At 43.2% G+C, this 27,844-nt stretch overlaps 1 protein-coding gene across 1 annotated transcript in view; it reads right to left on the reverse strand.

Moving 5' to 3' along the window:
- si:dkey-220k22.1 (multiple epidermal growth factor-like domains protein 9) overlaps positions 1 to 27,844 on the reverse strand; it is an 82,227-nt gene that overhangs the window by 46,435 nt on the left and 7,948 nt on the right. Inside the window, exon 2 of the mRNA XM_036976836.2 lies at positions 24,526 to 24,727. Within this exon, the coding sequence (XP_036832731.1) occupies positions 24,526 to 24,727 (202 nt within the window). The remainder of the gene's footprint in view (positions 1 to 24,525; positions 24,728 to 27,844) is intronic.

Genomic DNA, 27,844 nt, shown 5'->3' on the forward strand with positions numbered 1-27,844 from the left:
GATGCATTTCAGAACTGCAGTTTCCTCTGCTTGAAACAACAGTTAATTGGGCAGGGCAGTACGGATTTCATCTCTTACATCTGCAAGCAGAGTCTGAACATCAGACAGGATGGCGTTGTCATCCCTCAATCCGTGCAATGGCTACAGCTATAGGTTTCAGGAGTCTCAGGCTGCTTACCACTCTCTCCCAAAATACATAATCCAGGACGATTCTCTTGATGGGGCTGTCCATATCAGCAGACTGTGATATGGCCATTTCTTGGAGAGACCTCTTCCCCTCCAGGAGATTGTAAAACATCATGACAACACCACCCCAACGGGTGTTGCGGGGCAGCTTCAATGGGGTGCTCTTATTCTTCTCACTTTGCTTGGTGAGGTAGATTGCTGCTCTAACTTGATGACCCTTCACATACCTAACCATTTCCTTGGCTCTCTTGTCTTCAATGCACGAGCAGCACAGCCAATGGGTGTGATGTGAGGAAGGATTCCTCCACTTAAGACCAAGCAGCATTCATGTTTGCAGCATTGTCTGTCACCAGTGCAAATACCCTCTGTGGTCCAAGGTCATTGATGACAGCCTTCAGCTCGTCAACAAAGTAGAGACCAGTGTGTCTGTTGTCCCTTGTGTCTGTGCTCTTGTAGAATACTGGTTGAGGGGTGAAGATGATGTAGTTAATTATTCCTTGCCCACGAACATTCGACCACCCATGACAGATGATTGCAATGCAGTCTGCTTTCTCTATGATTTGCTTGACCTTCACTTGAACTCTGTTGAACTCAGAACCAGCAAATAAGTAGATAAAGCATGTCTGGTTGGAGGGGTGTATGCTGGACGAAGAACATTCAGAAATCTCTTCCAATACACATTGCCTGTGAGCATCAGAGGTGAACTATTTGCATACACAGCTCGAGCAAGACATTCATCAGCATTTCTCTGAATACGTTCCTCCATTGAGCCAAACTTCTGATTCCAGGAGGACCATGAGCTGTTGCTATCGATAAGGTGTCTGATTCATCATTTTCACCTCAAATAGAAGCAGAGGGACTATTGTTAGAGGTTGCTTGTTGTGAGCACTGAAGGAACTTTATGCACTTGGCCAGATGATTCTGCATCTTTGTTGCATTCTTCACATATGATTTGGCACAGTATTTGCAAATGAACACAGCTTTTCCTTCTACATTAGCTGCAGTGAAATGTCTCCACACATCAGATAGTGCCCGTGGCATTTTCCTGTAAAGATTTTTTTTAAATAAGTCAAAATAAAAACAAATACAATTCCACGTACAGATAAATAGTTAAGCAGTTAGATTAAACAACTCCTTGTAAGATAAATGTTTTAAAATGAAACATGTATGGAAACAGGTGAATTAACACTCAGTTAGCAGCAAGCAAGCTAAAACCCACATGCTAGAAAAAAACTAACTAGCAGAAATTGTTAACAAGTTAGAAATTATTTAAATCACACTTTGCTGTAGGCTACTATTTACTAGTTAACAAAAAATAATGTCATAAAATATGTTCATCCCACCCAGTATTGTAATCAAAACTTACCAGAAAGCATGTAGTCCCTGGCTCAGACAGAGTAGTAGTGTGGGCTCAATAGCATCTCATTAGTGTGCAAGATCTTGAGAATCAGCTGTACATGTTATGGAAAAGTACACTGCGCATGTGATGGAAGAACGCACTGTGCATGCAGAGGGTTGCAATTCCATTTAATTGGGGATAGTTTAACCAAAATATGACACACGACCTAGAATTGCCTTGTGTGTATCCCACAAAAAAAGGTTCACTGTTATAAGCTACGTTTTTTGATGAATTTAAGCAAAATTCCCCAAATTCCCGGGCTTAACTTCCCATGGAAAATTTACCGGAAAGTTTCCGACCCTTTGCAACCTAGTCCGAGGCCCCACGCTGCTCAGCCTGTGACAAAAGCTTTTTTGGATGCAGAAACAGTGCGCTGGCCTGATGTCCACTTGAGCAAGCCCTTTGTTCTTTACAGAATGGATGTTTTATTTTCCTCCAAGCTGCAGGCTCAGAGATCTCCTCTTTTTGAAAAAGGAATTGTGACTAGTACTTGGAGAGGCCGCTTGAGACAGGGCTCCAGTCAGCCATGAGAACCCAGGAACAGGGCTGAGATCAATTCCATTTCAATTGAGCAGATTTTCTGCAACAAACAGGGTGACATTTTGATCGTGCCTGCTGAAATGGCACCATAATCAAAACAAACAGAATCAATAAAAAAAATGCAGTGAAGCACTTATGCTACTTCAAAGAAAGTCTGCCATGAATCAGATTCAACTGCATTGCACGCATCACTTATCCAACTTCAAGCCTGGTGAATTATTGCTACCTGCTTGTGGACATAGTTTGTAAATAAACACAGGGAAAAATATTGACTAATTTTATCTTTGGACCGCTTGTTTTACATTATCAAACCGGACCAAAGAGGTCAACAGGTCAATGAGAGCATTGTGACCGTCAGTCAGTGGGTATACAGAGCAAAGTGTCACTTGGCAGCAGATACGCCCTTAAATCAGCGAACTCCAAACATGGAATTTGCCGCAGGTCTTTAAAAGCCAACCTCAGACACCTGCCTAACATTGCCCAGTGACTGAATAACATTTTAATAATATAATAGTTAAATCCCATTTCATGCTGCCTTAAACCTAAAATATTCATGAGCCAGCAGTGCTAGGAGCTTCTAGCACCTGACAGTTTCTGGGCTAATTCATCCCCCTGACTTCCCCGTCCCTCCCACTATTGTCTGGCTTTTCCACTTAATGAGAATGGCGGCCATTTTCACTGAACTGTGAAGCTCAAAAGCAGCGAGCGACAAGAATTTGAATGACAAGATAAGAGGGGAAGGAACCGTTGAAAAGTAAAACCTTTCTGCTAACTAATTAAGACACCCTGTTGAGGAACCATGAAGCAGATCCAAGGAAAAGAAAAAGGCCATGATTCTCTGATGAAGGTACAGATCACAGTTCTCCCACCCAAATGTCAAGCAGTGACATCAAATCATACAGCTAGATATGCTGTAAACAGATAATCAGTTAATGGAGAGCAACAGAGTTCGACAGGGCCCAACGAGTAACTGGTTGAAAGGACGTCTTACAACCAAACTGGTTAGTTATGCCCGCAGGGGAAACAATCATGAGCTGCACTCCCACTGACACACCCTTTTCACAGTACAATTCTGATCTCGGCATTATGAGAGAAAGCTACTACAAACCTAATCTGGCCCGACAGCTGGATCCCTCTCTCTCTCTGTCGAGAAGTCTGATTTCAGAGAGCCTCAGAACGGGACTTGAAATGGTAGGAGCTGCTAAAATACAGCCACAGGTTTAAATTGGCTGATCTCTCAGTCCATCACCATCTAGCACCTCACCCTCTTTGTGAATTTCAAAGGGAGAGCAGCATAAGTAATGGGCTAAACAAGTGAGTGAGTTCAGGGAAATCAGAAAGTATGCATCTAAGAAATAGTTCACTTTATATGCCTGAACTCAGAATCAAAAACACATTGTCGCTGTGTTAGAACATTTATTTTGATTATCGATATCCACCATTTTTTAAAGTCCCATCTAACACAGCTGTAGCAGGCTTGCTCCCTCTCCTGTCTCGATTTTAACCACACCCCTTTCAAGTCCCACTTTGTTGCACAGCGTTACCAGGCACTATGCAACCACCGATTCAAGCCTTGGGACAAGGTTACTACAACCCTGACAGGTGGACTCCCATGTCCCACTCAGAGTCCTATAATCAATGTCATTATCAATCCCTTGAAACCTTTCTTTGCTGCACTTACTTACCAGGATCAATGAGTATCCCTAGGAGGTCAGATATTGACCTATGTCCACTGACCTCACTTTGTCCCCTTCATGGATGAAAGTCTTCATAAAATTCCCCCACAGCCAGTCTCCACAAGGCCCAGACCTAGGCTACAGCCTGTGGGTTGGTGGTGGCCAACCATACTGGTGCTGTTTTGAAGAAGCAGGCTATTCCTCACCATTACCTCACTAACAGAAATGAATGGACTCCTTCAAAGCTTCATGCAGATGGAACACACACAAGTGATGGGGTAAAAAAAAAAAATGATAGTTACATATTGCAATATTATTTTGGGACGATATATTGATTTGTCAAAAAATGCAATACAATTAAAAAGTTACTGTAGCTAGAGTTAAACTCCAGTATTTTTTTTATCCTATAACTTATTCCCCATCTTCTTCTGAAATAGTGAGCCAACACGTTTTCAGCACTTGTATTTCCCTGACTGATCAAAACTTCACGCTCTCTCGTCTCTGCAGCAGACATACACTGAGTGTACAAAAAACTAAGAACACCTGCTCTTTCCATGACAGACTGGCCAGGTGAAAGCCTTAATTCCTTATTGATGTCACTTGTTAAATCCACTTAAAATCAGTGTAGATAAAAGGGAAGGAGACAGGTTAAAGGATTTTTAAGCCTTCAGACACGTGAGACATGGATTGTGTATGTGTACCATTCAAGTGCCTTTGAACAGGGTATGGTAGTAGGTGCCAGGTGCACCGGTTTGTGTCAAGAACTGCAACGCTGCTGGGTTTTTCACGCTCAACAGTTAATAAATTCAAAAGAAACGTCCCTTTCTCTCAAAAATATTTAGTAAAAATCCAAATAACTTCACAGATCTTCATTGTAAAGGGTTTAAACACTGTTTCCCATGCTTGTTCAATGAACCATAAACAATTAATGAACATGCACCTGTGGAACAGTCGTTAAGACACTAACAGCTTACAGACGGTAGGCAATTAAGGTCACAGTTATGAAAACATAGGACACTAAAGAGACCTTTCTACTGACTCTGAAAAACACCAAAAGAAATATGCCCAAGCTCATCTATGTGAAGGTGCCTTAGGCATGCTGCAAGGAGGCATGAGGACTGCTGATGTGGCCAGGACAATAAATTGCAATGTCTGTACTCTGAGACGCCTAAGACAGCACTACAGGGAGACAGGACGGACAGCTGATCGTCCTCGCAGTGGCAGACCACGTGTAACAACACCTGCACAGCATCGGTACATCCGAACATCACACCTGCGGGACAGGTACAGGATGGCAACAACTGCCCGAGTTACACCAGGAATGCACAATCCCTCCATCAGTGCTCAGACTGTCCACACCAGGCTGAGAGAGGCTGGACTGAGGGCTTGTATGCCTGTTGTAAGGCAGGTCCTCACCAGACAGCACCGGCAACAATGTCACCGATGGGCAAACCCACCGTTGTTGGACCAGACAAAACTGTCAAAAAGTGCTCTTCCCTGACGAGTCACAGTTTTGTCTCACCAGGGGTGAGGGTCAGATTCTCGTATATCGTTGAAGGAATGAGCGTTACACCGAGGTCTGTACACTGGAGCGGGATCGATTTGGAGGTGGAGGGTCCGTCATGGTCTGGGGCCAGGTGTTACAGCATCATCGGACTGAGCTTGTTGTCATTGCAGGCAATCTCCACGCTGTGCGTTACAGGGAAGACATCCTCCTCCCTCATGTGGTACCCTTCCTGCAGTCTCATCCTGACATGACCCTCCAGCATGACAATGCCACCAGCTATACTGCTCGTTCTGTGCGTGATTTCCAGCAAGATAGGAATGTCAGTGTTCTGCCATGGCCAACAAAAAGCCCGGATCTCAATCCCATTGAGCACGTCTGGGACCTGTTGGATCGGAGGTTGAGGGCTAGGGCCATTCCCCCCAGAAATGTCTGTGAACTTGCAGATGCCTTGGTGGAAGAGTGGTGTAACATCTCACAGCAAGAACTGGAAAATTTGGTGCAGTCCATGAGGAGATGCACTGCAGTACTTAATGCAGGTGGTGGCCACACCAGATACTGACTGTTACTTTTGATTTTGACCCCCCCTTTGTTCAGGGACACATTATTCAATTTCTGTTAGTCACATGTCTGTGGAACTTGTTAAATTTATGTCTCAGCTGTTGAATCTTGTTATGTTCATACAAATATTTACACGTTAAGTTTGCTGAAAATAAATGCAGTTGACGGTGAGAGGACGTTTCTGTTTTTGCTGAGTTTATGTATAATGTAGGTAGAGTTAAAGTGACTATGCATAGATAATAAACAGAGTAGCAGCAGCTTAAAAGAGAGAGTGGGCGGGAGGGGACAATTTGATTAGCTGTTCAGGAGTCTTATGGCTTGTGGGTAGAAGCTGTTAGGAAGCCTTTCGAACCTAGACTTGGCACAGAAAGAACAGTCTATGACTAGGGTGGGGGGGAATAGGTTTTGTCGTGCCCTCTTCACAACTGTCTAGGTGTGTTTGGATTAGCGGTCGATCGATTAATCGGAATGGCCGATTAATTAGGGCCGATTTCAAGTTTTCATAACAATCGGAAATCGGTATTTTTGGGCTCCGATTTGCCTATTTTTTAGACCTTTATTTAATTAGGCAAGTCAGTTAAGAACACATTCTTACTTACCAATGATGGCCTAGGAACGGTGGGTTAACTGCCTTGTTCAGGGGCAGGATGACAGATTTTCACATTGTCAGCTCGGGGGATCCAATCTTGCAACTTCAGTTAACTAGTCCAACGCAATAACGACCTGCCTCTCTCTCGTTGCACTCCACAAGGAGACAGCCTGTTACGCGAATGCAGTAAGACAAGGTAAGTTGCTAGCTAGCATTAACTTATCTTATAAAAAACAATCATAATCACGAGTTAACTACACATGGTTGATGATATTACTAGATATTATCTAGCGTGCCCTGTGTTGCATATAATCTGACTGAGCATACAAGTACCTAAGTATCTGACTGAGCGGTGGTAGGCAGAAGCAGGCGCGTAAACATTCATTCAAACAGCACTTTCGTGCGTTTTGCCAGCAGCTCTTCGTTGCGCACTGTTTATGACTTCAAGCCTATCAACTCCCGAGATGAGGCTGGTGTAACCGAAGTGAAATGGCTAGTTAGTTAGCGCACGCTAATAGCGTTTCAAACGTCACTCGCTCTGAGCCTTCTAGTAGTTGTTTCCTTTGCTCTGCATGGGTAACGCTGCTTCGAGGGTGGCTGTTGTCGTTGTGTTGCTGGTTCGAGCCCAGGGAGGAGCGAGGAGAGGGACGGAGGCTATACTGTTACACTGGCAATACTAAAGTGCCTATAAGAACATCCAATAGTCAAAGGTTAATGAAATACAAATGGTATAGAAGGAAATAGTCTTATAATTCCTATAGTAACTACAACCTAAAACTTCTTACCTTGGAATATTGAAGTCTCATGTTAAAAGAAACCACCAGCTTTCATATGTTCTCATGTTCTGAGCAAGGAACTGAAACGTTAGCTTTCTTACATAGCATATATTGCACTTTTACTTTCTTCTCCAACACTTTGTTTTTGCATTATTTAAACCAAATTGAACATGTTCCATTATTTACTTGAGGCTAAATTGATTTTATTGATGTATTATATTAAGTTAAAATAAGTTTTCATTCAGTATTGTTGTAATTGTCATTATCACAAATAAATAAATAAATAAATAAATAAGTTTTTTTCAAAGAATCGGCCGATTAATCGGTATCGGCTTTTTTGGTCCTCCAATAATCGGTATCGGCATAGAAAAATCATAATCGGTCGACCTCTAGTTTGGATCATGATAGTTTGTTGGTGATGTGGACACCAAGGAACTTGAAGCTCTCAACCTGTTCCACTACAGTCCCGTTGATGAGAATGGGGATGTGCTCGGTCCTCCTTTTCCTGTAGTCCACAATCATCTCCTTTGTCTGGATCACATTGTGGGAGAGGTGGTTATCCTGGCACCACATGGCCAGGTCTCTGACCTCCTTCCTATAGGCTGTCTCATCGTTGTCGGTGATCAGGCATACCACTGTTGTGTCGTCGGCAAACTTAATGATGGTGTTGGAGTCGTGCCTGGCCACTAGGCCAAGCGTGAACAGGGAGCACAGGAGGGGACTGAGCACGCATCCCTGAGGGGAACCCGTGTTGAGGATGAGCGTGGCGGAGGTGATGTTACCTACCCTCACTACCTGGGGTCGTCCTTTTTGGGAAGTCCAGGATCCAGTTGCAGAAGGAGGTGTTTAGTCCCAGGGTCCTTAGCTTAGTGATGAGCTTTGAGGGCACTATGGTGTTGAACACTGAGCTGTAGTCAATAAATAGCATTCTCACGTAGGTGTTCCTTTTGTCCAGGTGGAAAAGGGCAGTGTGGAGTGCAATAGAGAATGCATCATCTGTGGATCTGTTTGGGCGGTATGCAAATTGGAGTGGGTCTCGCGTTTCTGGGATATTGGTGTTGATGTGAGCCATGACCAGCATTTCAAAACATTTAAAAAAATCGTGAGCCCCCTGGCAATTCCCATCCCTAACGTGTGTACACACACACACACACACACACACACACACACACACACACACACACACAATCTGTTCAGCAAAGAAACAATCTCAGCCAACTGAACCCAGTCTGAATTATAACAAGATAGAGTCAGACAAAGAACAAATGAAAGTGTGAAAAGATGTGGACATTCTAATGCCTCGTGTTAAAAATGGAAAGATTGAGTTTGGCTCAATTTCACCCTCTCCTTCATCCAATTGTGACTAAAGGAAAACCCATTGTGAAAATTCCTACTGAGGCACCATCTGAAATTCCCTCTGTTTTGTCTTGGAGACTCCAACCTCTCTCTCCATGACCAGGGGGAGGAATGCGAGTGGGTTCTCGCTCTCTCACTGGAATTTCCTCCCGGGTTATAAGTAGCCTCTAGCTCTATATGCAAGTCTCCCGGGCCAGCACTGTGGTCGGCAGGAATAGTCTGCTGTAACAGCTACTTAGCCCACTAGACTACAGACAGTCACAGATCTAGAGACGGTGAGCACACATGTATTTTATTTTAGAATACGTTCTAGACAAAGTCAATTGGTACAGTATATGTAGCCAGTCCTGGACTCACATACTTGGTGTTGACTGCATCATGCTGGAGTTACTACTATGCTCCATCCAACTCATCTGGGGTTAGACATGCGGACCAGAGTACAGAGGGTTGCTGGTTCGAAAACCTGTGTCTGACAAGGAAAAGTCTGGCTGTAGTGTGAACCAGCAGCTGTAATGTTACTGATTACGGTTTCAGACGCTACCTATATTACAATCGTTGTGACCTTGAGTGTAACAGGCCCTATGTACATCTGTACTGTATCCGAATCTCTAAACAGAAATCACTTACTTAGCCTGATAGAACTGAATGTTACACAACAGTGCTTGTTCTATATGACTCCAAAGCATAAAATAACAGAACTACCAAACAATAGACTGTAAAGTGTAGTAACAGAGGTCCACCTCCTCCCTGACCTCCCTAGACACCTACAATATAGTAGCGCCCCGAGATCCCAACGCAGCCTCACGTTCCTCCTCAACCCTCCTTCTCGCCCCTCCTCCCCCACCTCACTGGAGACATGAACTCATATCGGAGAATACGAGCTGCTGCCGACAGAGCCGCAGAGCCGCCCCACAGCTTGCTGACCTGATAAAAACCAAACCCACAGACTCGGCATGTTCATTTCTCCCCCATCCGCAGAGAGAGAGGGAAGGAGGGAGGGAGGGAGGGAGGGAGCTGGGAAGAGCAAACAAAGCAAAAATCTAGGGGAGCGACAGCCATTGTCAGCAAATGTAGAGTTCTAGCACAGACAGAACACAGGCTGTAAGGTGTAGGTCAGTTGGCACAGGCATGTGGTGTGCTGACACATATTGCGTGATGATAATCAATTTTCTTTGAGTGTATGGATGGCGGATGTGCCAGCGGACAAATTAATTAGTGTAATACGGGACCACAGGAAACACAGGATGCAAAGACTTACAGGAGGAGAGCAAGAGTAGCTGGAGAGAACATGATTTATCTGTTGTAAACCTGTAAGCAACTAGCAGCATAGAGATGAATGCCCCAAACCCAAAACCCTTCTGTGTTTGAAGATCAGATATGTATTTGGGCCATGTCTAGACATGACAGTTCATGCAGCTTTAGTATTCTGATCACAGAGTTCTGATCATGGAATTCAGAACGCGTCATGAGTGCACACCTACAATTAAATTGGTTTACTGTGTCCACATTGTGTCTGGATTCCCTTTTCCTGCACAAATTTCAAATGCCAGTATACAAACGGTGGAACAGGCAAAATATGATAACACAACAACTGATGGCAGTAGCTAACTACTGTAGCTAACTAGCCAGCTAAACCTTGTAGCAAATGTAGACACAACCTTGCTCTAGCTAGCTAGCTCATTAAATGCACAGTGAAAATGTGTGGATCATTTATAAAACATAGCACTAATTGTCTAACTTTTTAGTCCATTTGAGTCCACCTGAAAATATTGGAGGGGAGAAAACAGAGGATAGATGGCTACACTTCTAACACAGTTCAATTAATCTTCCAAGTTACTACAGGAGAGGGTGGTACCTGCAATCATCACAGCTGATTAATGACAGTGTCTTTAATTAAAATAGTGGAAAAAGATGAGTCAGTTCAAGGACACACCACACCATGTGTACCACGACAGAGGGCACTGTACGTGCCAGAGCCACGGACGACCATGACACCATGTAGCCTCTCCACAGGACCTCCTGCTAAATATACACAGGGATGTGGAGACAGCCATCAGTTACATCTGCTTGCTGCCGCTAAGCAACAGCCTGATCTGCATCATTCACTCACTCCAGAGGTCAAATACATGAAAGACAAACAGGAGTACTGTAAGCCCACGCACGCGCAAAGCAAATACAGCCAACGGTCAATAACTGCACACCGGATAATTGCAAACTCAGTTTAATTTCTAGGCCAAACTGCTGCTGTCTAGTGGTGCTGCCTTCTGAGGACATAGTGATTAGAGATCATGGTGTCACTGTTCATCTCCAATCTCCTTCACAGCCACTTGGAGGTGCCACAGATTGGAAGGGTGCCGGCTGGTCTGACAGTGCCTGGCTGGCACACAGTGGTGTGTTAGAGAGGGTGCCATATGATTTGAGGTAGCAGCGTCCTCAATATTTGATACGGAGATAGTATTTTGTTAACATGTTGACCACACGGCGATATTAAGTCTTGGACAAGAAAAAAACACTGAGAAGGACCAATGAAGAGGAAGCCAGGAACCACCTGGAATGAAGTCAAGACAACTGCCCAGAAAAAGGATTCACTGGAGATGTACCGTTGTACTTTGCTCAACTAGGAGCTGACAGAGGAGACTAGCTAGACAGGAGAATGTGTTCAACAACTAAGCAAATCTACTTTCACTGTTTTCACTCCCTCTCCAGGTGTTTGACATATGGGTAGATGCTAACACGGCATGCTGAAAGAATATCCTGGCCTGCTGAAAAGTATTTATGAATAGGAGTACATCATGGCAAAACAACATTTCCTCTTTTCAGTAGAAACCGTTGATGGGAGGTTTCTGGGGAATTTTCTGGAAAGAGCCATTATGAGCTACAGGGAATAACAGAACATCACCTAGTCTGAGAACTTAAAGGGATAGTTCAGTAAAATATATAATTCATAATTTCACTGAATTATACATTTAATTAGGCAGGCATGAATTATCTTTATTACCCCTGAAGTTTCCATCTACCAGGGTGGGCAAGGAAGGTGACATTTGAGATGGAGACCACCAAGTACCCTGTAATAGCCGCTTCAATTTCAGTATAAATATTATATCTCAGTGCAGGAAGTGAGCAATCGGGAAAGGTTGCAGAATTCTGTAGGGAGATCGAATTCTTGGTGAAACAACCTTGGGAGTTGGGAAGGATGTTGGGATCACCTGGAATTAATTTGCCACCAACTGGGAACAGATGAGGGGGTGAGGCTGGGAGTCACACGACTACAGCATCTCCCATGTGCGTGCACTCACGCTCTTAATCACACACACACACACACACACACAGCGTGCATGCAAGGTGACACGCACACAGACACACAACAGCCGTACATCAAAGACGTGCACAACCATAGGCTCATGGATAAGATCAATGTTTTCTCTTCAAAATGTTCTCCATTCGTCTTCAACAGTTTGGGCCCACTGAGCTCCTTGTGCATTGACTGGTCCATACAGGAAAGCCTGGACACCACTTTATTCGGGCGCCTGAAAGAATTACTCCCTTTGTCAAAGTGCCGTCACCACTGTCAGCATTTAGCTGGCTCGAGTATTAAGGGAGATGCAGTGCTAGAGTGGAGAGAGACAGCAAAAAAACACAGAAGGACAAAGAAAAAAAGATGGATGGAGATTGGAGGTTGACCGATTAATCGGAATGGCCGATTAATTAGGGCCAATTTCAAGTTTTCATAACAATCGGAAATCAGTATTTTTGGGCGCCGATTACATTTTTTTGTACATTTTTTTATTAAACCTTTATTTAACTAGGCAAGTCAGTTAAGAACACATTCTTATTTTCAATGACGGCCTAGGAACGGTGGGTTAATTGCCTTGTTCATGGGCAGAACGACAGATTTTCACCTTGTCAGCTCAGGGGATCCAACCTTGCAACCTTACAGTTAACTAGTCCAACGCTCTAACCACCTGCCTTTCATTGGACTCCACGAGGAGCCTGCCTGTTACGCGAATGCAGTAGAAGCCAAGGTAAGTTGCTAGCTAGCATTAAACTTATCTTATAAAAAACAATCAATCATAATCACTAGTTATAACTACACATGGTTGATGATATTACTAGTTTATCTAGCGTGTCCTGCGTTGCATATAATCGATGCAACGCTGGGGAATGATTTAAGAAAAGCGCATTTGCGAAAAAAAACACAATCGTTGGACGACTGTACCTAACCATAAACACCAATGCCTTTCTTAATCAATACACAGAAGTATTATTTTTAAACCTGCATATTTAGCTAAAAGAAATCCTGGTTAGCAGGCAATATTAACCAGGTGAAATTGTGTCACTTCTCTTGCGTTCATTGCACGCAGAGTCAGGGTATATGCAACAGTTTGGGCAGCCTGGCTCATTGCAAACTAATTTTCCAGAATTTTACGTAATTATGACATAACATTGAAGATTGTGCAATGTAACAATAATATTTAGACTTAGGGATGCCGCCCGTTAGATAAAATACAGAACGGTTCCATATTTTTTTTAAATTTTTTTTAAATTTTTTTGAATTTTTACCCCGTTTTCTCCCCAATTTCGTGGTATCCAATTGTTGTAGTAGCTATTATCTTGTCTCATCGCTACAACTCCCGTACGGGCTCGGGAGAGACGAAGGTTGAAAGTCATGCGTCCTCCGATACACAACCCAACCAAGCCGCACTGCTTCTTAACACAGCACACATCCAACCCGGAAGCCAGCCGCACCAATGTGTCGGAGGAAACACTGTGCACCTGGCCACCTTATTCAAGGGTGACCCCGTTCAGAGTTGACGTGACCCCGGTCAAGGGTTGAGACGTGACCTGTAGGCTTGGGCGGTATACCGTATACCGAGGTATTTGGATATAGCCACAAGATGGTTTGTCCAATAGTTATATTTTTTAAATAAATGTGAATATTTGCAGCTACTTTTTAAGTAAATACCTGCAGTTAACTTGTGCAATACATTATGTGATAAAGATTGCGTTGTTCATTTCACCTGTCAAAAAATGTTGCATTATGAAGCTTACCACTAGTCCCAGTCATCTGGTGTTTGTTTACAAGCACACGAGAGACCGGAGCCTTGTGAGTCACTCACTGTTGTGCAGCTCGCGCTAGGTGATCTAGTTACAGTATGGAATTCACAACTTAATGTTTACCAGCTAGTTCTCTTATAACTATTAAGTTAACTGTTTAAAATGTGCTAAATGCTCTGCAGTTGTGCATTTGGTTTGCTAATTTAGTAGCTAGTTAGCCATCTAGAGTCAAGCTTCTTCCAAAATCAAACTTCGCTTGTTGTTACTTGTAACTTTATGAGCTGGGATGCCTGTCCTGCAAACACTGAACAAAAATATAAACGCAACATGTAAAGTGTTGGTCTCATGTCTCATGAGATTAAATAAAAGATCCCAGAAATGTTCCATATACACAAAAGGTTAATTTCATTCAAATTTTGAGTACAAATTTGTTTAGATCCATGTTAGTGAGCATTTCTCCTTTGCCAAGATAATCCATCGACCTGGCAGGTGTGGCATATCAAGAATATGATTAGACAGCATGATCCCCAGCACAGGTGCACCATGTGCTGGGGAAAATAAAAGGCCACTCTAAAATGTGCAGTTTTGTCACACAATGCCACAGACGTCTCAAGTTTTCTATGGCGCGTGCAATAATCATGGAGACTGCAGGAATGTCCACTAGAGCTATTGCCAGAGAATTTAAATGCTAATTTCTCTTCCATAAGGCGTCTCCAACATCGTTTTACAGAATTTGGCAGTTCGTCCAACCGGCCTCACAACCGCATACCAAGTGTATGGCGTCGTGTGGGCGAGCGGTTTGTTGATGTCAACGTTGTGAACAGAGTGCCCCATGGTGGCGGGGGGTTACGGTATGGGCAGGCATAAGCTATGGACAACGAACACAATTGCGTTTTAAAATCAATGGTAATTTTAATGCATGGAGACCCGTGACGAGATCCTGAGGCCCATTGTCGTGCCATTCATCCAACGCCATCACCTCATGTTTCAGCATGATCATGCACAGCCCCATGTCGCAAGGATCTGTACACAATTCCTGGAAGCTGAAAATGCCCCAGTTCTTCCCTGGCCTGCATACTCACCAGACATGTCAACCATTGAGCATGCTTGGGATATTCTGGATCGACATGTACAACAAGGTCAGTATGAAAGTATGACAATCTGGATACCACCCAAGCCTATTGACCTGTTTCTGGTGTCTTGTATTTTACACCATATCCAGTCTAGAGTTCAAAAGGGCAGCAGACAGCTGCTCCCGTCCCATTCGGGGTACATTTCACACAAAAAAAGTAAGTTTGTTTAGAAAGATTTCTCACTTAGGTCAACAGGTCTACTGCATACTGTGCTCTGTTGAATGTAGCCCTCTGCCAAAAGTAGAAAACATTATGCAGAGAAGCACTTGACAAGAACTGTTCAGTCACCGTTCAACTGCATTGCTTGCATTATGTATTCTCCTTTCTTCAAATCTCCCCACCACTTCAATGGCAAAGAGGAAAAACAGCTCCGTCTCAATGCGCCACCACTGACCAGAGAAGAAGCCTTTGTTTTGGGGTTTGTGCCTTGAAGCAACAAAACCTTCAGAGGGAACTGAGTGGTGCTGAAGACTACTGCGCGGCCACGAGGAGAGAGGGAGCAGACAGTAAGCAACAGGGGGCCCATCTCAAAAGTGGGGAGCAATGATTTATATGGTAATATGATATTCTGGACTCAGCACGTCCCATCATCACTGCACTCCCCGTGACGCCAGCAGTCAAGACCTTGAGATGGAGATTTCTGAAGCACCATGGGCGTTATAGGTCCAGTTATGAGTGTAGGCATTTGTAATGGGCTTCCATGGTAATAGAGAGGTGAGTGGATATGCACTGGCGTGAACACATACCCGTTTTTTTTTAAAGAGGTAAGGGTCTATGTTAAAAGTGTTTAACAAAGTACACAGTTGTGCTAAGAGACCCATATGTTTACATGAATTCTGGTTGTTTCCAGGGATATACAACACCCTGAAATATATGTAGATATCTTTGATAGAAAGAAGAGTATATTTCCTTTGACGAGTGATGCCGAATGTAACAAAAGGCTCAACTCTCACCTACCCTTGATTCATGAAAACATTATTTTTTGTACACACAACATTATATTATGAATACCAAAGCCTTTCGCCTGCTTCCCAGTCTAAACAGTTTGTGCATATATTATGACGAAATGTTGATGTTTTTATTGCATTTGTGTTCGGCAAGATTTTTTTCTGGCTGTTTGAGCAAACATTTTTCTTGAAGTCAAAGTTCGGTAGCCGATACCTACGTCCCTTCGTCGGTGATTGTTCAACAGAACTACTCCTAGTAAGAGTAGGAATTATGGACAGGACTCTTCAATTACATTTTTGTTGTCATTCAACGAGAGACTAATTCATGCACATTTTTTCACTTGACAAATACTGCACCAAACATCGTAGTTAGATGTAAAATTCTGCGAGCAAGACCTCTGTAAAAAGGTCCAAATTAATTACAGATTTCTTGATTTATCTTAAGATTCATTCTGAAAATTTTGAGGAAGTAATATTGGCATTTTTCAAGCGAAGGTCTTTTGGGAGTAAGCGAGCGGACATTCGTGCTGCCTACCCGAGTTCTGCTAGGAGCAAACCAAACCTATGTATGTGGACGCCTTTAATGACGATGAAGCAATTCACCTACACAGGCTAATACTTTCCTCTAATGCAAAGCTAGATGACAAGCAAACAAACATTTGAGCTTTCCTAAAAAGGACAAATTACATCTACACCCAAAGATGACAGCAGCTAAATCCAATTCAATTCAGCTGATTGGGCACCATTAATAAAAAGGACTAGTGCCACAGTTTCAGTCATTGTTGTTCAACCTTCCATCAGAGCCATTTTCCCCATCTCTCTCCCCACAGACCCTCCCACTTCTGGAAACATGCACTGAGACAAACTAATGTGGGTCAGGGAAGCCTGCATGCTTGCCTAGCTGCCAGTCAGCCCGCCACATGAACCGCATACGTGGAGGAAAGGCCAATTGTGTGTGTGGGAGGGGGCTATAAGGAGTTTGGCTGTGTGTCTGGTTGTGGTGTTCTCACAATTTGACCCACTGCTCAGAATGTGATACCCAGACTAAATATGTGCACGGGGTGCAAGACACTAAATACAATCTAGCTATGCTTTAATGTAGGGGTCAACAACCACAGACATCCAATGGGGGATGAAACTTCTAACAAGAGTTTAATTGGCATTTTATTATTGAACAAAATATAAAAACACAACATGTAACAATTTCAAAGACATTGCTGAGTTACAGTTCATATAAGGAAATCAGCCAACTGAAGTAAATTTGTTAGGCCCTAATCTATAGATTCCACATGACTGGGCAGGGGCCTGGGAGGGCATAGACCCACCCACTTAAGAGCGAGGCCACCCTCTGGGTGCCAGGCCCAGTCAATCCGAATATTTATTACAGACAGAAATACTCCTCAGCACCCACCCCTTGACAATCCCGTAGGTGAAGAAGCTGGATGTGGAGGTCCTGGGCTGGCGTGGTTACAAGTGGTCTGCGGTTGTGAGGCCGGTTGGACGGGCTGCCAAATTCTCTAAAACGACATCGAAGGCGGCTTATGGAAGAGAAATTAACACATTCTCTGGCAACAGCTCTGATGGACATTCCTGCAGTCAGCATGCCAATTGCTAACTCCCTCAGGGATGTAAACAAATTTGTGCACAAAATTTGAGAGAAATAATATTTTTGTGAAACATAGGACCAACACTTTACATGTTGCATTTATATTTATATTTTTGTTCAGTGTACATGTTACATTCCAACATACTATGGTGGTATTTGAGCTGAGGCCATTGTAAATGTACTGCAATACTGCCCACTGTGTTCAATGCAAAGCCATGTGCATTAACCGATTGTTCAATGACCTAATTCTGATTGACCCTGGTGGTGTTCGAACCCCACCCCCAATTCACACACACTTTCACTCTCTCTCCCAATACAGAGACAGTGGGCTTTGGCTCACAGATGGTGGTCTACTGCAACCCCCATACCCCTCCTCCTTCACAGTCCTTCCCACTTTCTTGCTTCCCTGGACAAATTTCCTCATCTGCTTGTCACATTAACACTTTACTGGGGAGGGGGATTGTCGGGGGGGGGGGGGTTCCATCCACGCTGCAGTTGCTAAGCAACCTCTCACATTTCCATTATGTGTCCCCACACTCCACGGTAGGTATATCTAATGAACAGAGAGAGCTTCCTGCTCCTAAGTCCCTCAGAGAGTTAACTCAAGGGCGCCAGCCACTGCATCCAGCTAAATAACATCTTCCTCAAGAGTCGTTATCATTATTTTTTAAATTTGTTTTGGGGGGGTTATAAAGTTAAAGGGGGATGTAATTCCCTCCTGCGTTCTTGGCCCAGAGTATTAAAATGGCTTTGACAGGGTAACCAACATCCCATTATCAAACTGTCAAAAGGTTACTTGATTTACAACCAGATAAAGATGGATTTGAATGATAGGAGATAATTGCGCATCTTATTCAGATAAATTGCTGCGTGTGTGTGTGTGCTGGCGTGCGCGTGTGTGCAGGCGTGTGTGTGTCTGCAGGTGTGTGTGTGTGCTGGCGTGCGCGTGTGTGCAGGCGTGTGTGTGTCTGCAGGTGTGTGTGTGTGCTGGCGTGCGCGTGTGTGCAGGCGTGTGTGTGTGTGCAGGCGTGTATGTGTCTGCAGGTGTGTGTGTGTGTGCGCGTGTGTGAGAGCAAGAGAGGGAGTTTATGCATGATTGTGTGAATGTCTGTTTATATACAGTTGAAGTCTGAAGTTTACATACACCTTAGCCAAATACATTTAAACTCTGTTTAAATTCCTGACACTTAATCCCAGTAAAAATTCCCTCTCTTAGGTCTGTTAGGATCACCACTTTATTTTAAGAATGTGACATGTCAGAATAATAGTAGAGAGAATAATTTATTTCAGCTTTTATTTCTTTCATCACATTCCCAGTGGGTCAGAAGTTTACATACACTCAATTAGTATTTGGTAGCATTGCCTTTAAATTGTTTAACTTGGGTCAAACATTTTGGGTAGCCTTCCACAAGCTTCCCACAATAAGTTGGGTGAATTTTGGCCCATTCCTCCTGACAGAGCTGGTGTAACTGAGTCAGGTATGTAGGCCTCCTTGCTCGCACACGCTTTCTGTTCTGCGCACAAATTTTCTATAGGATTGAGGGTTTGTGATGGCCACTCCAATACCTTGACTTTGTTGTCCTTAAGCCATTTTGCCACAACTTTGGAAGTAGGCTTGTAGTTATTGTCCATTTGGAAGACCCATTTGCGTCCAAGCTTTAACTTCCTGACTGATGTCTTGAGATGTTGCTTCAATATATCCACATAATTTTCCTCCCTCATGATGCCATCTAGTTTGTGAAGTGCACCAGTCCCTCCTGCAGCAAAACATCCCCACAACATGATGCTGCCACCACCGTGCTTCACGGTTGAGATGGTGTTCTTCGGCTTGAGAGTCTCGCAATTTTTCCTCCAAACATAACGATGGTCATTATGGCCAAACAGTTCTATTTCTGTTTCATCGGACCAGAGCACATTTCTCAAAAAAGTATGTTCTTTGTCCCTGTCTCAAGTTGAAGACCATAGTCTGGCTTTTTTATGGCAGTTTTGGAGCAATGGCTTCTTCCTTGCTGAGCAGCTTTTCAGGTTATGTCGATATAGGACTTGTTTTACTGTGGATATAGATATGTTTGTACCTGTTTCCTCCAGCATCTTCACAAGGTCCTTTGCTGTTGTTCTGGGATTGATTTGCACTTTTCGCACCAAAGTAGTTGTCTCCTTCCTCAACGGTATGACGGCTGCGTGGTCACATGGTGTTTGCGTACTATCGTTTGTGTACTATCGTTTGTGTACTATCGTTTGTACATATGAACGTGGTACCTTCAGGCATTTGGAAATTGCTCCCAAGGATGAAACAGACTTGTGGAGGTCTACAATTGTTTTTCTGAGGTCTTGACTGATTTCTTTTGATTTTCCCATGATGACAAGCAAAGAGGCGGAAGTTAGGCCTTGAAATACATCCACAGGTACACCTCCAATTGACTCAAATTATGTCAATTAGCCTATCAGAAGCTTCTAAAGCCATGACATAATTTTCTGGAATTTCCAAGCTGTTTAAAGGCACAGTCAACTTAGTGCATGTAAACTTCTGACCCACTGGAATTGTGATACAGTGAATTATAAGTGAAATAATCTGTCTGTAAACAATTGTTGGAAGAATTACTTGTGTCATGCACAAAGTAGATGTCCTAACCAACTTTCCAAAACTATAGTTGGTTAACAAGAAATTTGTAGAGTGGTTGAAAAACAAGTTTTAATGTCTCTGACCTAAGTGTATGTAAACTTCCGAATTCAACTGTAGGTTGATTAGTCTTTGCAACATTCGTAGCAGTTGTCCCGGGTTTCAGGTCTTCCATTTTTATTGGCTCTGTCAAACCAAGGTCATACCCATTCCATGTCAATGAGCTCAGTACATCAGGAGTCGGGCTTCCAAGCCCCCCTTTTCCCACTGCAGATAGATAGAGGAAGGGTTGCAGACAGTACACAGTATCCAGAAAGATGCCACGGTACTTTTTCATCCCTCCTACCCTATTGCCTGGTTGAAAAACAGAAATATCCGAGATACAGAGAATGCGGATGGAATTCAGACAAAACGAATTCAGCAATTTTAATGATCAAACTTAATAGGGAACCAACTAAATATATTGAAAATGAAATAGTTTGCCCAGGTTTATCATAAGACATAACGCGTCAGTGATTCGTATTTCCTGTAACTTAATGAAGAGGCAACGAGAATTCCACCTGTATGTGTGGTGCACGGAGCAGCTACCAGTTCGTGTAGCCGTTAGTGATGATGCTAATGAAAAATCTTCTGGTAGATGGAAAGGCTTTCCCAAAAACCTTCTCAATTAAAATGATAACTATGAAGTAGCCTATGCTTACCTGGCAGAAGGATATGATTATCAATCCAATGGATATTTGTTTTGCTAACTCATCATATGTGCACTACAAAAACACCACTAACCAACAGCCTTTTGCTTGGTGCAGAATGGAATTAAAGGGTAACAAGACCCCAAATTCTAAATATTTTTTCAAAAGTGGTCCCCAGATGTGGTTTAAGCATTGTTGTGGACTTAATAATAATAATAAAATAGAATTTGGGAAGACATTGGGAAGACATTTAAAAGGATTTTATAGGGCCTTATAAACCCCAACTACTATGGTTGTTGGCCAATCTGAAGTCCCCTGAGATGGTTCATCTTGAGGCTGGATGGAGAAGTTCTCGGTTGCAGTGAAAAAAGCCAGAACTGTAAAGAGGAACCATTTCAGGACAGCAGGAATACTTCCCCATAAACACTATAGTCATTTTTGCAAACCCTCTTTTCCAGTTTACCTAGTACAACAAAAATATGTTGATAAGCCAATAGACAAAAGCAACAGAGTACGAGTGTGTCAGGGAGGGATCCCCTGGGAAACCGAGACAGGGTATGGGGGTGGTCGACATTGAAAGGTCCCGAGAGTACAGTAGTACTGGAGTGAACACAGTCGCTCACTGGGGACATTGCGATAGTGTTATGGGGCAGCTGATCGATGGATACAATACAATACGATGCAGGCTCCTGTTTGAACTTTGTCTACATATTTTTCCATTCTATGTGTCACAAAGGTTGAGCCTTGACTTTTGGGGTCTTGACTTGCACTGTACTTATATAACATACTGCTGACTGCCTTCCCACTTTGGCTGTCAATTTGTTGCCATTCATTGTTCAACTCTGTGGTATAGTGATGTTGCTTGGTATAGGGAGGTTCTGTGGTATGGTGAGGTTCTGTGGTATCGTGGGGTTCTGTGGTATAGTGAGGTTCTTTGGTATTGTAATGTTCTGTGGTATAGTGGGGTTCTGTGGTATAGTGGGGTTCTGTGGTATAGTAATGTTCTGTGGTATAGGAATGTTCTGTGGTATAGTGAGGATCTGTGGTAGAGTAATGTTCTGTGGTATAGTGATGTTCTGTGGTATAGTGAGGTTCTGTGGTATAGTGAGGTTCTGTGGTATAGTAATGTTCTGTGGTATAGTGGGGTTCTGTGGTATAGTGGGGTTCTGTGGTATAGTAATGTTCTGTGGTATAGTAATGTTCTGTGATATAGTGATGTTCTGTGGTATAGTAATGTTCTGTGGTATAGTGAGGTTCTGTGGTATAGTGAGGTTCTGTGGTATAGTAATGTTCTGTGGTATAATGAGGTTCTGTGGTATAGTAATGTTCTGTGGTATAGTGAGGTTCTGTGGTATAGTAATGTTCTGTGGTATAGTAATGTTCTGTGGTATAGTAAGGTTCTGTGGTATAGTGAGGTTCTGTGGTATAGTAATGTTATGTGGTATAGTGAGGTTCTGTGGAGCTCAGCCACTCTCTGGTCTCATCGACATTCCTTTACCGTGCAGGTGGGTCAGCCAGGAATGTAGGAGAGTACCAATTTCAACAGTTTCCCAAATTTGTCCACCGCTGAGGAAAGCTGAGGATTTTTCTTTTCACTTTGGCACAACAGCAAGGTTATGAAAACAGTTTACTTCTGAGTTGCTGTTGCTACACAGAGACTAGCTGTTTTCTTGGCAGGGAATGACTGAATCCTGAACTTTCCTGCCATCATTGAGTTTTCCAATCATGACTACAGTGGCATCTTCCGAAAGTGACAACCTATTCTTCACAGGCCTTGAGATAGAACCTGAGATTGCTTGGGCAGGGAAAAGGATATGCTACTGTTTGTGTGTGTGTGTGTGTGTTTCACCTGCACTGAGGGATTTTTTGATCCTGCGGTTGCATTTGGGCAGGAATCCTAGAACATCCTCAGGAGATGAACTCACAATCTGTCCACAATCCAGAGACAAAATAGGCAGCGCAAAAACGCTGACAGATGCACTGGCATTTATAAATATAACAGCGGGAGAAGGTCACTGAAAGCACAGCAGGGGGATTGATGTCTGCCGCTGATGGCCACTCTTTCCAAACAAACTCAATATTGCACTATTTTACTGATAGATCCGTAAAGATGCCTGTCAGTAAGTCATAGACCAGGGATTCAAGCTTTATTATAAACTGGGTGGTTCGAGCCCTGAACTGTGATTGGCTGACAGCCGTAGTATATCAGACCGTATACCACGGATATGACAAAACATTTATTTTTACTGCTCTAAATTAAGTTACGAACCAGTTTATAATAGCAATAAGGCACCTCTGGGGTTTGTGGTATATGGCCAATATACCACGTCTAAGGGCTGTTCTTAGGCACAGCCCTTAGACGTGTTATATTGGCCATATACCACATCTCCTCGCACCTTATTGATTAAGTCTTTCATGTCTACATTAACCAGGTCTTCATTTCATGCTACATTAACCTGGGAGAGAAGTGTCACATGACAATGCATCATACACGGTCCATCAGCAATGGGGGTAGTAAGGGACAAGAACTGAAGACGTATGAAACAGCTACTCTAAAGAGATAAACAAAAACATTGAAAGAGTGTATGGTCATGGGCTTGAACACCATCTGATATTATGCTATAGTATCAATGTATAGAATGCACACATCCATTGCATGCTCTCCCTCCGAAATACACACTTAAGCATGTACTGTATGTAGGAATGGTATGTCATCCCAACCCGACACACACACCACAAAAAGACATGTTTGTAGGAGGGTATAAAGACTCAGGAAACTTGGTGGAACTGGTTATGATTGTAGTAGTGATCCCAGGGATAATACTAAAGGGATGTGATTAAATTAATGTTAGAATCTCTGGCTACCGCACAATTCCTATAAGCAGTGAATGGAACTGGAACACCATTCATTCATCCGGACTGCTGATCTTCTCTTCACAGCCCCACTAGAATGGTGGGGTGTGTTACACTCTAATTACAACTTCAGAATCCTCAGTAGTTACGCTGTACACAGTTTCCCCAGTGTCAATACCAATCGGATAAACAACAACCCCTACAAGCATAGACTTTAAACAAAACTTTCTATAGGAGCCAGGGAAGTCAAACTGAAACTCCCAAAAGACCAACCATTGTGTCAGACTTACAGAGAAATTAGAGTTGTTATGAAAATTACACAGCGTCTTCTGCCTTTCAGGTGAAAAATGACAGTTGAAACCAAGCAGAGGTCAATAGCCCCGGGTACACACAATTACTGCACTCTAAGGCACAACAACTTTGGACATTCTCGAGGGAGTATTTTCTCACACAAGTGAAGAGACAGAGACGGAACTCCCTGCCTCGTTGTGACTTTGCAGTGACATCATTGAGCTTATTTAACCTCTATTTTACCAGGGAATGTCTTGGGGTTGGTACCTCTTCCTTGGAGTTCATAAAGCACCAAATTAAAGAAAACAGACTGAAACAGGGAGGGACTTCCTGGACACGTCCAATAAACACTCAAATCCGGTTTCCGATGCAAAAACGTTTTCAGATGTGTGCCCTAAAGAACACAACCCTGGGTTCAGGTGAGTGAGTCACCAGTCTAACAGGTAGAGCAGGAGCACACGAACTGCAGACAATGTAGTACTGCAGACAATGTGATGTCAGATGACGCACCTTTTAGTTATCATACCTGTAAAAACATCTAAAGCATTGTCCCATGAGACCAGACTGCTGGTCTGGTCTAACCGGGGAACTTTCACACGCTAACCTAACGTCTTACCCATAGATACCTCCACTACATTGGCAATCATTTGTAAACCATGAAGACACTGCTATGGAATACATTTTGCCTTTTGTCTGGAATACCTGGTAAACACTGATAACGCACACATTAATGAAAAGTCTCACCTGTCGCAGAGGGGTCCAAGAGCACCGTAGGAGTCGCAGCTACAGGGGATGCAGCCGGTGGTGCCGTTGTTGAAGTGGGCCTCCTGGCAGTCAGCACACCGCAGTCCCATGTAGCCCAACAGGCAGACACACTGCCCTGTGCTGCGGTCGCAGCGGTCTAGATCCAGAGATCCCTCGCTGCTACAGTTACACAGGAACTCAGCTGGGGACAGAACAGGTAGTGGGTTATTCAGATGAGGTTACTGTTGATATCACATAAAGGTGCTCTAGTGTTTGTGCGACATTTATATTCTGCCCTCAACACGACCAACAGCTTTAAGACACTGCTGAAGTGGCTCAGTTGGTACGAGCGTGGGTTCAATCCCGGCAGGGATCATTTGTAAAAATTGTCACATCACATGTAGGCTGCGTGTTGTGTGTCACATACTTTACAAAGAAACTATGCAAACTTTCAATATCCTAATCAGCTAATTCCCAGTATCTCTTATGAAGAATCCTAATTGAGAAGCCAAGATACATATCAAATTGAGGTTCATCTCATTAACAGCCTGTTTAAATATTTAAAAAGGCCTGTATTACAAAGATCTCCCTCAGAAGAGCCTGGTTGATCATTATCTCTGCACTAGAGCCGGATGACCTTGATGTGCTGGGTTGTGTCGAGCAGATATCATTTTTCACCCGCTCCGCAGAAGACAAGAGCATATTTCATTAGCCATGGGATCCGTGTGATGCTTAACAAGACTGACTTGCAGATGCCTGGACAGAGAAGATCAGAGGAAATTTGGTAGCGAGCTTTGAGACTTATTCTCCCCCTCACTCTACCCAATTACTTTCTGTATAAAACAAAATGTCATGGAAGCCTGGAAGATTCCAGAGGCTTTGCCTTTCTTTAAACTCAATGGGGAAAATAGCAACTTCAGAGAACACAAACAAACGATGTCCTGGAAGAAGGTACTTTGGTGAGAGGATAGCCCTAGTATATATTTAACACTGCAGTACAGGGAAAGGAGAGAATAACTGCTCAGTGAGGGAAGAAAAATACACTGGGAGAACAGTCATGTGTCCTGGGAGACACTCACTCGCTCTGTGAGGGGACTATAGGTCTATTACCCATTGTGTTACAAGGTACATGGGTAAAATGTTGAGTTTGCTGCAATCTCTTTTCAACTCTATCATCCTCGGGTGTCTTTGTGAGCACACAGTGCTACCGTTGTCTGCAAGTGTGTCGTTCTACTATCATTATGAATGTAATATAGTGAGTGAGTGATTCAGCGTGAAAATTGTGTATGAAGTGATCCAGATTAAATCCAGGTGGAATGGGTGGAGTGACCATGACATGTGGATAAGTCCATTAAAAAGACTGCTAACTGAAAGTGACCACAGGCATCATATTTGCACATCACAAGTGGACATATCGGTGACACGTTACTTGAACCCACTGTCGTCACACGAACAGGCTTACAAAAGTACCAACCCCTTTTAAATTGGATCAAATTCTGATTTTCTATGAAAACTGAGTTCTTAAATGGAACACATTGAAAGTAGTTTATGGACGACAACTTGCTGCTCTCTGCACTTCAAAAACAGTAATCTCTTTCTTCTCCCTCTCTTGCGACATGATTTTTAAAATGTTTCCTTTATTTAACTAGGCAAGTCAGTTAAGGAAAAATGGGTTAACTGCCTGTTCAGGGGCAGAACGACAGATTTGTACATTGTCAGCTTGGGGATTTGAACTTGCAACCTTTCGGTTATTAGTCCAACGCTCTAACCACTAGGCTACCCTGCCGCATGATGAATGGTTAGCTGCACTCATTATTACATAATCAACTGAATGAATAGGAAGACACAAACAAAGGACGTCATGGACTGCAGTGACTGGGATGGCAGTTATTCTGCAATTGTTATACAATTACGTCAGTCAGCAGCGAACATGGCCCGGCGACGCAGTGAGAAAAATAGAGATGCATCAGGCAGATATCTAGCACCAGCTAACAGCACCGTTCGGCTGGGGAAACAGGAGCCTCTATCAGAGGTGACCTTGTTGCCACAGAGAAGATTACACAATATGAAAATCTACCAGTGTGCACCTTTTTCCCTCATTGCCTCGGACTGCTCAATCGTCCCGATGGTGGTAGATACAGGAGCCTTGACTGACTGTACATAAGCACTTTCTCCTCCTGTCAACGGCATGGCTTTATCAGGAGGACTATGATAAAGGATGGGTTTGGAGTTCTGTACAAAATGCGAAAGGGGTATCCTGCTCTTTGTAGCAGAGTGTGATTATCATTATGTAATGTTGAACACAAGGCTCTTTCACTCTCCAAACAGCCACAACAGGGTGGGACTTAAAGACATCCAAACAGGGGTATGAACTATTTCAGGGAACATAACTGAAAACCGTAAAATAAAAATTGAGGAACAGAAGCAGAACAGAAGTGATCTATACTGTTCCGGAACATAACAGTTATTTTAAAAGTAAAGGAACCAGTTAATAACGTTATTTTACATTCCAGGCCTTTTTTTCCAATCCCACAAAGCACCTATGCAAAGCCCTCATTTGTCATCCAGCAACATATTCCAGTGTCTGCCCTTCCTTCCCAAGCATAGTCTGCTGTAGCTACTGACGTTACAAACATGATTAAGAAATTAGAGAGCGATTTTTAATAAGAATAGATTCACATTTTCAATGCTAGTTAAGGATACTATAGTTAACAAGTTAGCTAGCTCTGGTCCAACGTTACCTAGCTCTGGTCCAACGTTACCTAGCTCTAGTCCAACGTTAGCTAGCTCTGGTCCAACGTTAGCTAGCTCTGGTCCAACGTTACCTTGCTCTGGTCCAACGTTACCTAGCTCTGGTCCAACGTTACCTAGCTCTGGTCCAACGTTAGCTAGCTCTGGTCCAACGTTAGCTAAGCCAACACTGAAGTTCAAAGACATTCACAGTTCCTCCATAGAAGCTGCTCCTCCGTAGGTATAATTCTGTGGGCCTAATTCAGATATGCTTGTCATAACAAGGTCTGGTTAGGGTGAAAGTGGGAGTACAATGTCCAATGTGCTTGAGGCTCTGGCATTGGAGGATGTGGACATTACCACCCATTTTTACATGAAACATATCAAGTTCCCCATTCAGCAGTGTTCTTTAGATAGAGCATGGTATGTACAGTGCCTTGCGAAAGTATTCGGCCCCCTTGAACTTTGCGACCTTTTGCCACATTTCAGGCTTTAAACATAAAGATATAAAACTGTATTTTTTTGTGAAGAATCAACAACAAGTGGGACACAATCATGAAGTGGAACGACATTTATTGGATATTTCAAA

The sequence above is a fragment of the Oncorhynchus mykiss genome, chromosome 5 (assembly GCF_057628025.1).
Source record: "Oncorhynchus mykiss isolate SJ-2025 chromosome 5, ASM5762802v1, whole genome shotgun sequence".
NCBI classification, from domain to species: domain Eukaryota; kingdom Metazoa; phylum Chordata; class Actinopteri; order Salmoniformes; family Salmonidae; genus Oncorhynchus; species Oncorhynchus mykiss.